This window comes from Phocoena phocoena, chromosome 15, assembly GCF_963924675.1.
Source record: "Phocoena phocoena chromosome 15, mPhoPho1.1, whole genome shotgun sequence".
NCBI classification, from domain to species: Eukaryota; Metazoa; Chordata; class Mammalia; order Artiodactyla; family Phocoenidae; genus Phocoena; species Phocoena phocoena.
The window spans coordinates 74,156,492-74,174,033 of NC_089233.1; the positions used below are offsets into that span (position 1 = coordinate 74,156,492).

Sequence of the window (17,542 nt, forward strand, 5' to 3'; positions counted from 1 at the left end):
TGCTGCGTTTGTTGAACCAAAAGCAAACAGCGTGTGCGAGAGAAGAGGAGAAAGGATTCCCAGAGAAAGCACACAGGAGTCTAGAGGAAGGAAAGAACCACTCGGGTCCCCTCTCCCCCTGTGCCATAAACTCATTCTTATTCGGGACTTATTTTATAACTGCCGTAGAGGCACAGAAGGGGGCCGGAACCTAGCCTGGCTCCTTATTTTAGAGCAGAGAGAAGGGGCCCAAGACAGCAAATGAGGCCCGGTGTGTTGGCGTACAGGGTCTTCCCCTCCGTCATGCAGCAAAATAAATCGTAAGAGTAAAGCCCACGGGCTGGTGGTTGTATTTTTGGTTGTACTTGTTTCTTTGGCCTAAATAGAGATTTTTATTTTTACTTTTTATTTTTGATCCCGTACCTTGCGGGATCTTAGTTCCCCTATCAGGGATCGAACCCGCACCCTCAGCAGTGTAAGCACCGAGTCCTAACCACTGGACCACCAGGGAATTCCAAATAGAGGTAGTTTATTTTTTTTGGTTTTCTTTTTTTGGCGGAACGCGGGCCTCTCACTGTTGCGGCCTCTCCCGTTGCGGAGCACAGGCTCCGGACGCGCAGGCTCAGCGGCCATGGCTCACGGGCCCAGCCGCTCCATGGCATGTGGGATCCTCCCAGACCGGGGCACGAACCCGTGTCCCCTACATCGGCAGGCGGACCCCCAACCACTGTGCCACCAGGGAAGCCCCCAAATAGAGGTTTTTAATGAAACTGACGGTCAACTTTTAAAAACTAGAAGAGTTCACGTAAAAAATCTGGATTTCTGTTTTTTCTTGAAAATTCAGAGTCGAACAGCACAGTTCAACTTGTGGGAGCTGCTTCCTTTAGAAAGGCACTTTGTCCTTCATGCGACCGTCCATCCAAACCTTCACCTGACTGCTGACCCCTACAGCTGGGCAGACTAACCCAGCGGCACAAAGAGGCACAGTGGCGAGGGCCCATGAAAATCAAAACACGCCCTTGTCCTGCAGCATTTCAGTTCTCGTATCTCAGTTAAGAGTCCGAGATACACACAGACAAGCCCGAGTCTAAAGGCCAAACTCAACCACAAACCACGTGTTGATCCTGGGTAGGTAACTTTGCTTCTCTGTGCAATGGGGTTATTACCTTACCTTGAAGGTCACTGTACTTTTTTAATACTTTTAACTTACAGAGAGTAAAATTCACCTTTTGGAGAATATATGACTTTAACACCCACATAGATGCGAGTAGCCACCAGCACAAACAGAATGCAGAACAATTCCATCTACCAAAGAATCCCTTTGTGATGTGTAGTCAAACCCTCCCCAACTCCCAGCAAGCACTGACTGATCTTTCTTCTATCTCAGTAATTTTGCCTTTTCCAGTTATTTTTTTTAATGAAACACTGTTTTGTTAGATATGATGATGTCATTATGATCGCTAGCACTCTGTCTCATTTCTGTCTGTTCAAAGTAGTTACATGGATGCCAGACATCAAGTCCCATGAGAATTATTCAGCATTTCCCTCCACTTTCTTATTTTTCTACCCATCCATGGCACTTTTCACCAATCCCTATCTGATCCTCTTGCCACTGGGTAACTGAAATTCCTACCCATAAAACGCCACATTCCCTATGCATTTGTTTCCGCTGACAAAACGAGGCATTGGTCCCAGGAATGGAAAGAGCTGGCGGGGGGCTTCTGCACAGGAGAGCCTTGTACTCTGCCGTGCCCACTGCCAATACACACCCCACGAGAAAAACCTTTCACTCCCACGTGTGGGTCAAGCCAAATGGAAAAACCCAGAGCATCACACAGATGCCCAAGGACAGCCCGGTTTACGGAAGGAGCTACTCCTGCCACACTTGACTGGCAGAGAGGAAGCATGACTGTGAGAACGTCTCTGTACAGCTTTCTTTTCGGGGGTGCAGAGGTGGGAGGAGGGTGTGAGAAAGCAAACCACACTGCTGAGAACGATGAGTGTTCCCCAGGGGAACGGATGGGTCCCTGCTGGTTCAAGTGAAGAATTCCCACCAGCCAACCTGAGCTGGAGCCCCTCAAGCCACCACCCGGACTGTCCCATCACTTCCGGGCTGTGCGACCCGGTGACCTGGGTAAATGAGGCACCAGCCTCCAGGGAAACACAGGCTCCCTCCAGCCCGGCCACCTCTGGCTCTGTAATCCCAGATCCTGGGGTCGCCTCTCCAGTGCTCTGTTTCTCCATCTGAAAATGGCATCTCAGGACAAGATGAACCCAGAGGGCTGTGACCACCAGAGGCTGTGGATTCAGGCTGGAGCATCACTCCACACGGGTGGCCGCCCCTCCCTTCCTGAAACCCGCTATACTCAAGGCCTCCGGAGTAGGCCACACTCCCTGAGTGTTGCTTTCTCCTCGTTCCCCTGCGCTTTCTCAGCCTCCTCTGCTCACTTTTCCTGAGGTCTACATGTGCAAGCGGCCCAGGCCCCTCACTCCTTCTTTATGCTCTGGACCAGGGTCTCTCAGCCTCAGGACTACTGCCACTGCGGCTGGATAATTCTCTGTCGTGGTGGGCTCTGTCCCACGCGTTGTAGAAAGTTTAGCAGCATCCTTGGTCTGCAACCACTAAATGAATGCCAGCAACGCCCCCACTCTCCGCCTCCCCCGAGTTACGAGAACTACTGCTTGAACCCAATCCCACGTATAAATCAAGATTCCCGGAATTACACCTCCTGCCCTGACCTGGCCTGACTCAGCCTCCAGTTGCCTTCATGACCTCTCCACCTAGGAATTTAGCAGGCATCTCAAACTTACAGAATCGAAAGCTGAACTCTTGGCTCCCATTTCTCCTGCCATAACCAAATCTGTCAACACAGGTGCAACCCAGTAAATCTCTGCTGGGGGGGCCTGTACTAGATGCTAGTGGCGAGAGCCTACCCCATCCCACCCCTGTTTTAACAACCGAAAATGTCTCTGGACACTGCTAAGTGTCCTCTGGGGCGTCGGGGGAACTGCCCCTGGTTAAGAATGGCTGACACGGGCTCTTCCCAACACAACACCCTGAGAGGTCCTTCCAAAATGCCCAGTCAGTTCACATCCCTCCTCTGCTCAAATGGTCCCACACCAAGGTTCATGAGGTCCCTGTGTTCTCTGACCTCATCTCCCCTTCACCCACTAGGACACGTCACCCGAGCTTCCTTGCCATTCCTATAACACACCAAGTTCATCCTGACCCTAAGGCCTTGAATTTCCTGTCCCTTCTAGAATGTTCTTCCTCTTAACACCGACATGGCTGGGTTTTCTTGTCATGCAAATCCTTGGCCAGGTATCACCTCCTCAGAGGCCTTCCCTAACCACTGCCTCTTGCTCCTCCCACCCCCATCCTGCCCAGCTCTCTCCTTGTCATATGAATACCTTTTACCTTCCATGATGACATGACCTCTCTTAGTTTTTTTAGCTTGATTATTATTTCTCCCTCTCTAGAACCAAGCTGTGTAAGAGAGCAGGGCCCTCACTCACCACTGTCCGCCCCAGGTCTAAAACAGCGCACAGCACATAATAGATGCTCAATAAAAATCAGGGCTCGTGACTGAATGACTTAATAAAATAGCTTCCTAGTTGGGTGTTTAGCATTTCTGGTGCTAATTTTTGTTAAAGACTTTGGCCTAAGGTAATGCTTTCAAAAGAACCAACTGAAACTCAATGAGTTTAAAAAAAAAACAAAAAACTACTACATCAAGGATGAAGACTAGCATTAAAAAAAAAAAAAAACAGAAGAAAAGAATTAAAACAATATGTCAGAACACACTATACATAAGAAAAGTAAATACTGAATCATAAAACAATATATACTGTGTGTGTTTATATATATATACACATATATATATAACTTTAAATATATATATTTACAAATATAAGAACTGGGTTTCTGTGGTCCAGGGCAAGTAAGGTTGTAAACACTGGCCTAAGGTATTTCAAGATAAAACAGCCTTGCATGTCAACAAGCTCTGGGAAATCCCTTGCTAGTTCCTTGTATTGATCTCTCTTCATCTCCAACCACTGTACCTTTTCAACATTTTGTACACAGAAAAGAGTTCAGGGTTCAAGAACCACACACAGGGACTTCCCTGGAGGTTCAGTGGTTAAGACTCCACACTTCCAACGCAGAGGACACAGGTTCGATCCCCGGTCAGGGAACTAGGATCCCACAAGCCATGCGGCCAAAAAAAATAAAAATAAAAATACCAATCTTTTTTTTTTTTTAAAAAAAAGAACCACACACAAAAGAGGACATTACAACTTGCAGAAATACTCATAGCTGCTACGGAAAGAGGCTTCCCAAAATTCCAACTGACCCAGGTTAAGATTCAGGATGCTTCCCGTGGTGGACGTCTTGTCCGTTTTCGTCGTGATTGGTGTTGATACTTGAGGAGAGAAAGGTTTCGGGCTGCCGGATAAACTCCCCGCTTGTCCCGTCTTGGTGGAGGCTGGTGAAGCTGAAAAAGTAAGTTACTCGTTAAAAGACAGATTTACAAAGAAAGAAACATATAAAGCTTGTAGGTGTAGGGCAGGGAGGAGAGTACAGGAATTCTATTTGATTTCAACCAGGCCGCCAGAGCACCACAGAGGGGGTTGGAGCAGGAAGGGCTGGCTATGTATTTCAAGCAAAGGGCTTTAACCCGATGTTAAAGCCACGAAGGAAGAAGGCTGCCCCAGTCATTCTATTAAACACAAAGCTCTAAGACAAATTGGCTAAGCTGCCACTGAAATTGGTTTGGCCCATTCACGGGTGTAAATCTCAAAACAAACAGCGATTAAACCAGCCCCCGCCTCGGTCCAGATGCAGAGACCAGAGCCAAGCTTACAAATGGCATGTCATCCATTTGTGGGAGACGCAGGGGCCGGTTCACCCAGCCACTGCACCTGCCAGGGGCCAGCTCCACCCCTTGGGAGCTCGCAGGCTTCTCATTTCAAAGGTCCTGCAATGCTGAACGAAGCCAAACTCCACAACAGATGGAGTGAGGGCGCTGTTGGTAAGTTACCTCCCTCCTTACTGGGTTTCAAACTTTTATAGGAGGATAGAGTCGTACCTATGCCCGAGTCTTAAAAATACCTTAAAACTCCCAACTTCCTGCTCCCCTGAGCAGGTGGGGGAAGAGAGAACAGAAACCAAACCATTTAACAAAACAAAGTGTTCAGATGGGCCAACTGGGGCCTCCCAAAGACCTTTTAGATCCTGTCCCTTTGCTGAAAGGGCTCTGTATTATTGGGCTGTCCTGTTACCATAAACGTGTGACAGGCATTCAAATGACCAGCTCTCCTCAGATGTGCAAGAAACCTCAAGAAAGCTGTTGATGGCGATGGGGTTCGACTCGCGACATCCCAGGGACTTCACAAGTGCTTGGACACGCTGGTGGGTTCTTGCCTTGGTTTCCTCATCTGCCAAATGGGGATCCCCAGAGTGAGGATTCAATGGGTTAAACTCTACACCAGCTCAGCTAGTCAACATACATGAGTTAGCCTCAGCTCCAGCGCCAGGGCCTGCCAACACTATTTTTAATGCAACAGAGTGGGAAAGACTCTAGATGTAGGGAGAAGTGGATTAAAGCATGGATCAGGAGCCAAAAGAGAGGTTCAAATCCCAGCTCTGTGGACGTGCTGTGTGACCTTGGGCAAGTGACCTGACGTCTCTGAATCTCCTTTCCTGATAGCTACAAAGAGGGATACTAATAATATAATACAAAAGGATTCATAAAAGTACTTAACTCATGAGACTTCCCCGGTGGCGCAGTGGTTAAGAATCCACCTGCCAATGCAGGGGACACGGGTTCCAGCCCTGGTCCGGGAAGATCCCACATGCCGTGCGGCAACTAAGCCCATGTGCCACAACTACGGAGCCTGCGCTCTAGAGCCCGTGAGCCACAACTACTGAAGCTCGCGTGCCACAACCACTGAAGCCTGTGCACCTAGAGCCCATGCTTTACAACACGAGAAGCCACTGCAACGAGAAGCCCGCGCACCGCAACGAAGAGCAGCCCCCGCTCGCCGCAACTAGAGAAAGCCCGCGCACAGCAACAAAAATCCAACGCAGCCAACAAATAAATAGAAAGATAAATAGAAAAATAAAGGTGTTTCAAAAGATTTAAGTATCACCAATAAAATCTTTAGTATTAGGATTTTTAATTATTATTCATTCATTTATGTTCTGTTTCCAAAAGAGATCTGCAGTGGCTGAAAAGATCAGTGCAGTGTGTTCCCTCCACAAGGATTAAAGACCAGAGTCTAATTGTATTCCCTTAAGCAAACTAGCAAGTGGGGCTCGCAGGGAGGGTCTTAGCATACTAGCAGAAGCACTGCTTGGGGCTGCAGGGAACTTTGACAAGGAAGACTAACCCTAAAGGGTAGCGGGAACCCAAACCACACAAAGGTGCGGGGTCACACAGAGAACTCAAGCAAGGGAGTCCATGTTTCCCTGTTTAACAGTTCAAGTTACATAGTAAGAAGGAGAGGTTGGCAGGTGGTCTAGCAGAGCCCTACCCCCCCCCATGGGCCTGCTGGGAATTTACCAAGAACACAGGGAGAGTCATTAGCTTTATAGTTCTGTATATGTATGTTCATGTAGTTAAAAAATAATAACTGGAACAACAAGCCTTTAATTTCATAGACACGTAAGGAATTTACCAAGAACACAGGGAGAGTCGTTAGTTTTCTTATATATATATATATATATATATATATATATATATATATATATATATATGTTCGTGTAGTTAAAAAATAATAACTGGGGCCTTCCCTGGTGGCGCAGTGGTTGAGAGTCCGCCTGCCGATGCAGGGGACGCGGGTTCGTGCCCCAGTCCAGGAAGATCCCACATGCCGCGGAGCGGCTGGGCCCGTGAGCCATGGCCTCTGAGCCTGTGCGTCCAGAGCCTGTGCTCCGCAAAGGGAGAGGCCACAACAGTGAGGGGCCCGTGTACCGCAAAAAAAAAAAATAATAATAATAATAACTGGAACAACAATCGTTCAATTTCATAGACATATAACGTTTCCTTTGTTAATAAAACTTAAGTATTGAAGGTTCAAGAGACACGTTCTAAATTTTTTAAAAATTTGAAATACAGCACTTGGATACGTGAACACTGGTTTCCCATGGAGACGGGTCTGGTTCACTTTCCACCCAGCCAGCAAAGGGCAGGGGCCACCCTCACTGGCGTCTGGTACTGCAGTGCTTCACGTAATCAGGACCAGGACAGCACCTCGGGGTCACCTAGCAACCCACACTGCAGAACTCGCCTCTGAGAAAGTGATGGGCAGTGCCCATCCCTGGCTGCCACCTACCCCACCTCCCCAATTTGTGAAACACCTGTGTCCGTCTTGACCTCCCCACAACCACTCACCCAGTTGTTCAAGGCCAAACACGTCTACACTGTCTCAATTCCTCCTCTGCTCTCCTGCCTCAGCCTACCCAGCCCTTCAGCGAGTCCTTTGCACACCACTTCCAAAATACACCCAAATCTTCGCACTCACCTCCATCCCAATCTCCAGGGCTATCACCCTCAAGGGGCAGAAAGTAGATCTTAGGGGGTGAAAAAAATCTTACCCTTTTTATAAATAAAGCACACATGCTGTACGTAAAAGGACATACAATACGTTTAAAGTTCATGAGGGTCCACTCTTAAGTATAGACCCCAAAGAAGTGAAAACCTATACTCAAACAAATCCTCGAAGCAGCTCTATGCCCAATATGCAAAGACGGAAACAACCCAAGTGTCCATCAACACACAGACAAGCCCTGGTATAAAGGAATGAAGTTCTGATGCATGCTGCAATGTGGGTGACCTTGAAAACACCACACTAAGTGAAAGGAGCCAGATACAGAAGTCATGTTTTATAGGATTTCACTGAAATGAAATATCCATACTGAGCACATCCATACAAACAGAACGCAGATCGATGGCTGCCAGGGGTCAGTGATGGAGCAAAGGGATGGGGGTGGGAGAGGGAGCAGGGATGAGAAGTGGCTGCTTGGTGGGTACAGGGTTTTGCTCTGGGCTGATGGAAATGTCCTGGCACTAGGTAAGAGTGGTGGATGCAGTGTTGTGGCTGTACTGAATGCCACTGAACTGTCTACTTTGAAATGATTAATTTTCTGTTACGTGGCTCTCACCTCCATTTTAAAAAATATAAAATATTCACGGGAGGACAATTAAGAAGAAAGTGTCTAGGGGCTTCCCTGGTGGCGCAGTGGTTGAGAGTCCGCCTGCCGATGCAGGGGACACGGGTTCGTGCCCCGGTCTGGGAAGATCCCACATGCCGCGGAGCGGCTAGGCCCGTAAGCCATGGCCGCTGAGCCTGCGCTCTGCAACGGGAGAGGCCACAACAGTGAGAGGCCCGCGTACCGCAAAAAAAAAAAAAGAAGAAGAAAAGAAGAAAGTGTCTAAAAGGGCTCCTTCGGGGGTGATGATGAAGAAAAGGTTTGGGAAACACTGCCCTAACACATCAGTTCCCACAAAGAGCTCCCCACAGGTCCCCTACCACCTGCCACAGCACCCCCTCCCAGGGCACCTCCACCCAGCAGCCGGGACAGCGCCTTAAACAAGGAAAGCAAACATCACTCCTCCGCCTAAAACCATCCAGGGGCATCCAGTTCCCCAGAATAAAAAAAACCCAATGAGACAGCTGACCTTTCCTTGCCTCATTCTGGAATCTTCAGCCACGTGGCCCCTTGTGCTTGGCCCCTCCAAGATCAAGTCCGCTCCCAACTCGAGCCTTTACACTTGGAATTTCCGAGGAAAGACACCCCACCCACCCAACCCACCACTCCCACCCAGATCATACTGACTAGCTGTCCTCAACATTTGGGTCCAATACCACCTCCTCAGAGCCCTCCCCTGCCAGCCCCATCTAAGCTGGTCCAGGTGCCCCTTTTGCCTTGAGAATATCAGCTCCAGAACAGGCTCCTTGCCAGCCACTGACGCTGCCAGGTGCCTGAGACATTCACAACATGAACGGATACATGAGATGATTAACTGAAGAATGAGTTCTCCGATCCTCTTCTCATGACTGTGGTCGCAATAAGCAATAAACAAATGATAATGACAACCAAGAAAACCTCTCCATTACAAAGGTACCAATTTACACCGTCCCCTCGATATTCTGCAGCTACTAAAGGCATGCTGAGTGATTAGGCATCCAAGGAAAACACATGGATTAGCAGCTCACAGAAAAATACAAATGGTCAAGAAGCACACGTAGAGAACCCTGAGCTCGACACAAATAAATGTAAACTCAGGTAAGGCATATGGAGATATACAGATAAATCTCCATCCTACATCCTTTTCACCTGCATGGTACACTTGTTTCAAAAATAACACCTTGGGGAGAGTGGGAGGGAGGGAGACGCAAGAGGGAAGACATATGGGAACATATGTATATGTATAGCTGATTCACTTTGTTATAAAGCAGAAACTAACACACCATTGTAAAGCAATTATACCCCAATAAAGATGTTTAAAAAAAAAAAAAAACAAAAAACAAAAATAACACCTAGTCTTCAGGGTAGGTGAGGAAAGAGGTACACTCACAGGCATCAAAAAACTATTCAGAGGCTTCCCTGGTGGCGCAGTGGTTAAGAATCCACCTGCCAATGCAGGGGACATGGGTTCGAGCCCTGGTCCGGGAAGATCCCACATGCTGCGGGGCAACTAAGCCCCTGCACCAGAACTACCGAAGCCCGCGTGCCTGGAGGACGTGCTCTGCAGCAAGGGAAGCCACCACAGGGAGAAGCCCGCACACCACAATGAAGAGTAGCCCCCGCTCGCCACAACTAAAGAAAGCCCACACGCAGCAACGAAGATCCAACGCAGCCAAAAATAAATAAATAAATTTATATTTTAAAAAAAGTAAAAAAAAAAAAAACTATTCAGGAGAGCAGTTAGGTGATAATGATACTAAAATTAAAGTATACCAAATGTAAAATAGATAGCTAGTGGGAAGCAGCTGCATAGCACAGGGAGATCAGCTCGGTGCTCTGTGACCACCTAGAGGGGTGGGATAGGGAGGGTGGGAGGGAGACACAAGAGGGAGGGGATATGGGGATATATGTATACGTATAGCCGATTCACTTTGTTATACAGCAGAAACTAACACACCATTGTAAAGCAATTATACTCCAATAAAGATGTTTAAAAAAATAAATAAAAAGTAGATGTTTGAACACACAAAAAAATAAAAAATAAATTAAATTAAAGTGTACAGGGAATTCCCTGGCAGTCCAGTGGTTAAGACTCCATACTTTCATTGCCGAGGGCATGGGTACAATCCCTGGTTGGGGAACTAAGAACCCACAAGCTGCGTGGTGTGGCCAAAAAATTTTTTTAATTTTTTTAAATATAAAAAAAAATTAAAGTATACGTAACACACGGACCCGAAGTTCCATTGCTATGAATTCACCCCATAGATATAAAAGTGCCCCTGATACCGGATATGCACGAGAAGGTTCACTGCAACAGTATTTATAATAGCAAAGGAATGGAAGATGGCTTATAAATGCCTATTCATTAGAGACTGGCTAAATAAATAATGGTATAAATACCATACAACCCTTAAAAAGAAAGACTCAGATCTCTACATCCTGACAAAAATATGTGTGGGAAAAAGAGAAAAAGGTAAAATCAAGTGTGCATAGAAATGTCCCCATATGTGTAAATGTTTTTGAAAAGCATGCCCACATCTTTAAATGAACGTAAAAATTTTTTTTTCTAGCAGCACATCCCATAATCATGGAAACTTTGGAGAAAAACTGGAGCCCAGAAGTGGGGATAAAAAAATTAAAAACTTTAGCTTTTCTTTTATACCCTTCTATACCGCTCTAATATTGCTGGGTTTCATTTTGTTGTTTTAATTCTAACCATGTGCGTGTAGTCCTTTCATCGTTTAAAAAGAAAGAAGGGTCAACTAGAGGCATTTAGATTATGGGCCATTTTGCTCTTTTAAAAATGCTTTTGCTTCTACTGTGGTTTTGTTGGGGGGAAAATTTTAAAACAGGTGCAAAAATGTTATTTGTTAATATAAAAAATGTAATGAAGGGAGAGGAATTCTGTAATTGTGTGACTCCGGCGAAGTTCAATCACTGATATGTTCTTGAAGACTTTTATTCATGACCATCTAAAGAAACATGGAAAATACTAAGCTGGCCAAAATGTCTACAGCACTGGGGGTTAGAAAGTGAACAAGGACCATATATAGAGAGATATAAATATATAATTAACATATACATGTCAGTAGTGATGAGTTGAGAAACCCTGTTTGAAATCGCTCTAGACACACATATATACATTACAGACATTAAGAAAACAAATCAATGTATCTGTTTAAAACATCTGCATTCACATGACTTCATAAAATCTACCTACTACTGATGATGAGAATATGTGCACTCGAATAGAAAGATGTCAAAGAAACACTGCTAAACTGAAAGAAGCAAAACGTTTAGTACAATCCCATTCCATCACACACACAAATTATTACTGTCATCATCACTGTGATTATATACATTAAAAAATCTGAGCCACCCAATTCTTAACAGTTGTCACCTCTCAGCGTGAAATTATGGACTATTTATTCTATAATATTAACATTTGAAAGGCATATCTTATATTCAGGGGAAAATGATGTAAAATGAAATGTAAATATTGGAGAGCTTCAAAGTTGAGGGTTAAGGAGAGTTTTATCAGGGCTGAAATTCAAAAGCACGGTACATAAATCTATGGCTCTCAATGAGGACTGGAGTGGTGACCATGCCCCCCAGGGGACACGTGACAATGTCTGGAGATGTTTTTGGCTGTGATAATTGTGGGCAGGGGTGTGCTACTGGCATCTAGTGGGTAGAGGCCAGGGACGCTGCTAAACACCCTACAGGGCACAGGACACCGCAGAGAATCATCCGGCCCAAAATGTCAGTAGTGCTGAGCTTGAGAAACCCTGTTTTAAATCACCCTACAGACATTTCTGAAAGCAAAAAGACAACTGGAAATGCACGTTTCAATTAGGCCTTGAAACAGATGCCGATCCTTTTTTATAAAGTCATAAATCTTGCCCAAAGGAAGATCTAATTGCCTTTGAAGTCACAAATAATTTAATCAGATTTTACACTCTGATGTACAATTCACAGGCAAGGGCTAAAACACATCATTTATTATCTACGTTTACAAAACCCCCAGACTGTGCTAAGTGCCCTTCTGACTACATGAAACAGGACGGGTAGGATTAAATTAGAAAAAAAGGCCCCTTCCCTCCCACACACCCCAGCCCCCTGGGGGAGGTGGCAGTGGAGGATTTAATGACTCACACTGAAGTTCCTCTACTTACAAAGCCCTGGCAGCAACCTACACATTCAAAGGGCTGGCGGCACCTTGCACCACTCTTGGTGGCATGAACAAATGAGCTCCACAGCATAGAATCACTGGATGGTCTAGGACAGGACAGAAATGCTGTCCTGAATGGTTATTTAGTTCATGGAAAAGTATTCAGAACACAGGTTAAAAAAGAAAACCCTCAACAGTCTACACCAAACAGGTGATCCATGAAGCCGGTAGTTCACAGATGCATTTGATGCGCTCTCCAGGTTTTGTTTGTTTTGTTGTGTTGTTTTTTTTTTTTTTCGGCCGCACAGCATGCGGGATCTTAGTTCCCCAACCAGGGATCGAACCTGTGCCCCCTGCATAGGGAGCGCGGAGTCTTAACCACTGGACCGCCAGGGAAGTCCCTATAGTTTTTTTTTTTTTTTTTAATTTGAGCCAATGTGTAAAAGTTGGGGTAGTTTGCATTTTTAAAATATTTGAGAATTCTCTTGAACAACCAGAAATCTGGCAACACTGAGCCACATCCGCACTTGGCTAGAACCCGCAGAGGGATCTGGCCCCCAGTGCCCTTTAAAAAAAGCATAGCTCTCTAGCTCAGCACACACGTATGGGAAGAGTAAGTACTGCTTTGGAAAGTGTTACACACACAAGCACCCATGAGTGTGTCATAGTCATGAAGACGAGCGGATTTCTGCTTTAGTTCACCCCGGTCCTTATCACTTCCAAAACTCACTCATTTCCGTATCTGCCTGATCCCTGCAAGTACTTGAATTTTCAACTTGATAATATGTTGTATAAACCAACATAGAGTAAGTCGAGGATGGGAATTCCCTGGCGATCCGTGCTTTCACTGACAAGGGCGCAGGTTCAATCCCTGGTTGGGCAACTAAGATCCTGCAAGCCGCTCAGTGCAGCGAAAAAAAAAAGAAGAGTCCAGGAAACAATTTCTAAGGGCTGACTGTGGGGGGTGGGATTAGCCCTGACTTTAGTTTTTGTAACTAGCACTTGTTTTAAGACAAACATGTATTGATTTCACAGGACAAAAAGAGTATCTGAAACCGTCTTCCCTTCTCCCTGAAGGAACCCACATGGGGCTGCAACACCAAAGGACCACTATTGAGAGTGGTGAAAGCCAGGCCCCAGGACTCTTACCCTAATACATATTAATGACTTAAATCAGGATCCCACAAGCAAATACTGGCAAAGGCATCAATCTGGCCAGGAGGTCTAGATAAAGGAGGCATCATGGAGAATATAAACCACTCTGACCCTTAACACAAGATTCCAAGAGTGAAAGGCGTCTGGCTGAGCAAAGGCCTCCTCAGAGAGCTAAATCCAGCCCTAAGGGTTATAGACACATGATTCTGAGCTCCTCAATCCCCCAAACAAAAGGAGGGTTTCTAAACTCTCATAAAATTTTTATCTAATAACTTATTTCAATGTGTAGTCTTATGTGGCTGGCTACAAATTTTTCCCTGCTGAAACTAATAAGGTTTTTCAATACTATGACAATCTTTTTTTTTTTTTTTTTTAACACACTTGTGGATAAAGCGCGGTCTTGTCTCAATTATACTCTCTCTGACTGTTGGGGCATTTCAATAAATAACCCACTTCTCCTTCCACAGAGTGCTATTATCGCTGCCAACAGCAGAGGGCAGTGGTGTGCAGTGCAAAGAAAGCCCGTCCAGATTCAGGATCCGGCTGTGGGAACTTCAGCACCCCCGTACTCTCCGCAGAGACTTCAACTTGCCTTCTGTAAAATGGGGAGACTGACTCGGAGTTTCTCTTAGTCTATAACAGAAACTGGCAAACCAATCCATGGGCCAAATCTGGCATACCACCCATTCTTGTATGGCCTGTAAGCTAAGAAGAGTATTTACCATTTTTAAATGATTTGGTGGGGGGCGGGGGGGATTCGTAGTTCATGAAACATACAAATTATATGGAGTTCAAATTTCAGTGTCTCAGCCACATACTACCTATGGCTGTTTTAGTAACACAACCAAGGTATTGAATATTTGTACTGTTGTAACAAGAGCTCTACAAAGCCTAAAATATTTACTGTCTAGCTCCTTACAGGAAAGAGGGCAATTTCTAAGACTAAAACAATTTTTAATAAAGACCTTCTCTTCCGACACTATTCACTGGCTGCCTAACTCACGACCAGCAAAATAACCCAGGCACATACTAGTAAGCAGTTATATTCTGGGAAACGGCTTTAAATTCTACTGAAATGGGGTATCTGCTAACTTACCACCTCAAAAGTCACTCATATAATAAGGAGTTTTGTCAGGAATTCTGACGTCATTTCAACCTCTGAACCTCTTGAGGAAAGAGAGAAGCTTAATTAAACCCATTACACGTGTTCCTCTTATTCCTCTAAAACTATGTCTCCTGAAATATGGTGCTGGAACATCAACAGTGGTTCAGAGACCAACATGTTTTATTTTACAAGTTATGTGCTAATTTCACGTATATGAGGAAAAAGCACAGCAAAAAATTTAAACACATGAACTTATATACTTTATTTAGCTTAGCATTTATTAACTGCGTCTGCAATTTATAAACTGCAGACTTAATATTTAAGAATGTAATAAAATAAGAATGTAATAAAATAGGTGGTACTTAAGATTATGGCAAAAAACCATAGCAGTCAAAGTTCAGGCAACAGTAATTCACGGGACTGCTGCCGAGTTCAAACGCTTTCTCAAAAGCATGATCTCTATGAGAACGAAAAGGCTGAGGAGTTTGTGTGATTATATACCATGTTAACTTGGCTTAAATGGAATCATGTCATGGAATAAAAGTAAGCCTTTGAGGACTCTGGTCAGAAACTAGGGGGCAAAACGGAAGTTTTTTCTGAGGCTGGTGAATAGAAGTTATGTCATCAGAACAAAGCCCTGTAACTCAACTGTGAGTCCCTCGACCACATGGCTGGATCAGACCTGGAGAAAGACTGCAGCCTTTATTCTGAAGAATCAAAAGCTGTTGGTAATTAACTCTCTACTCCACCTATAGTCATTTGGAGAGCAGCTACAAGCAGTACTTGAAATAAGCAAACCAGAAAGAAGCAACAACACGAACCAAAATGAGTGGAATTCTTTGAGTTTAACACTAAGTCCCCATCATTTTATCTTCCGGGGACATTGGTGGTCTCTTAATTGATGCCTGCTCCTTTTCTTTTCTTTTCTTTTTTGGCCGCACCATGCGGCTAGTGGGATCTTAGTTCCCCGACCAGGGATCAAACCCAGGCCCTCAGCAGTGAGAGCACGGAGTCCTAACCACTGGATCACCAGGGAATTCCGGACACCTGCTCCTTAAAGAGTTCTTATGTGAAGGAAAGAAGGGGGAGGGTGGTGCCTGAAAGGCTATCCGAGGGTAATGCTCTGGCCAGAGGTCTAATACTGGTCCAACTTGTAGATGAGCTTTATTCATTCTGGAAAATATCTTAAGACATTTTGAGCTGACATTTCATAACTGGAGATTCTATATTAAAATGCAGATTTCCCATTTCTCTGGAAGAATGTTAAGATGTGAAAACAGTTAAGGCCACATTCCTGTGGACATTCCATGGGCTGAAACCCTTGAGAATAGGGCGAGTGTCCTGGGGTTCATCAAAAGTCTCCCCAACCCAGAGCCTCAGGGCTAGCTGCCTTCATTACCATGTTCAGTGTGGAGCTTCTTTCTACCCATGCTTCTCTAAGATACAACAAGAAAGAACAAAGAGTAAAGGCCGTGTTTCAAGAAAAATGAGAGTACACCCATTTCCTTGTGGAAACAGAGTTCTTAAAGGTTTTAATATGCAACCAAACTGTCTGGATAGAAAGAATTCAATTTAAGTCACCCTTGCTTTTGTTACACTCAGCCAGCATCCCTCATTTGTAACACCTCTCTGAATCCACATAGGCATGGGATGAGCAACTACCAGAAGAAATAATATAGTAGCCAACATTTTTGTAGCACTTACTGTTTCAGGCGCTGTCCTAAACCCTTTATGTATGGTGGTTCATTTATCCTCACAAGAACCTGAGGTAGGTCCTATCATTATGGTCGTGTTACCGGTAAGGAAACCAAGCCACGGAGGGATTAGGTACCTTGCCTAAAGCCACAGGGCTAGTGAGTAGCAGAGCTGGGAAATAATCTGAGACCAGCATCCTCGTCCGTCACCACTGCTACAGCAGCAAGGCTCCAATGTGCAACACGACCGTTCAACGGGTGGACCTTTAAGAAGTGGGACTGCTCTGGGGAGAGAATATGCTTGTTTCCCTTATATGTTCCTCTAATATTTGAGCCTTAAGTAATGTGAATATCTGGTTTTGATAGAAAAAATGTTTCAATTAAAATAAAATTCTTGAGAAAGAAAAAAACTGTTGTAGGAAGTTGTGATTCATCTCAGAGGCATCTGAACAGAACTCTGAAGGATTTTTGGCCACCTCTGCCCACTTCTAGGAACGACCTCCAGCTGGCCTTTGGGGAACACTTTTCTCATTTTTTGGGTCCCTAACAGCAAGAATCCCAATGGGTTACTCAGTTAAAAATTAAAACTTGCTCCACTGGGATGAAACGCCACGCAGCTCTCTTTGACTCTGTGGTGCTCACCAGGTAGGGCCAGACAGGTGTGGCCCCGATGGGAGCGCCCCTGTGTCCCAGGGGGCCCCTGTACCCTCTCCCACCTGGAGCTGACCTGTGCTCTTGTCCAGGAAGTCTATGGACTCCTCACTCGCGCTGAAGTGGCTGGACGTGGCCTTCTTCTCGGCGTCCTGCTCCACATCGGAGCCTGTGTGCACGGAGGAGTTGGTGCTCATGGGGGAGCGTGGCATGTCCGACAAGGAGATCCTGCGGCCTGTGCCCCCGCTCAGCATCGGCTTGCTCATCAGGATCTTGGGCGACGCCGTCATGTCAAAGTTGAGCTTGACCTTCTCCTGCTTGTCTATCTTGGCAGCACCAGCGCTGGGGTTGGAGGGGTCGAGCAGCATTTGGTACTGGCTGTTGGGCGTGTAGGGCGTCCTGAATGGAGAGTAATTAAAGACCCCAAACTTCCGGCGGATGTTCTCCACGTAAACCTCCATCTCTTGCATTGCACTGTTGAAGATGCTTTTGGTCTTTTTCACAGAAAAAGGAATCTCTTTAGACATGAGGTAGCAATTATTTATTGGAACCCAGGCCCTGGGAGTGCAAAAGAGAAAGGGAGTTTAAGTCAACTG

General features: G+C 45.5%; 1 protein-coding gene across 11 annotated transcripts in view; it reads right to left on the bottom strand.

Moving 5' to 3' along the window:
* Window positions 1-17,542, bottom strand: part of ZMYND8 (zinc finger MYND-type containing 8) — a 126,307-nt gene that overhangs the window by 41,697 nt on the left and 67,068 nt on the right. For 10 of the 11 annotated variants that reach the window (XM_065892451.1, XM_065892456.1, XM_065892457.1 and 7 more), the window contains 2 exons: window positions 17,023-17,504; window positions 4,332-4,472 (listed from right to left, as the gene is read on the bottom strand). In XM_065892451.1, coding sequence (XP_065748523.1) covers window positions 4,332-4,472; window positions 17,023-17,504 — 623 coding nt within the window. The remainder of the gene's footprint in view (window positions 1-4,331; window positions 4,473-17,022; window positions 17,505-17,542) is intronic. The other variant, XM_065892458.1, reaches the window with a different exon arrangement.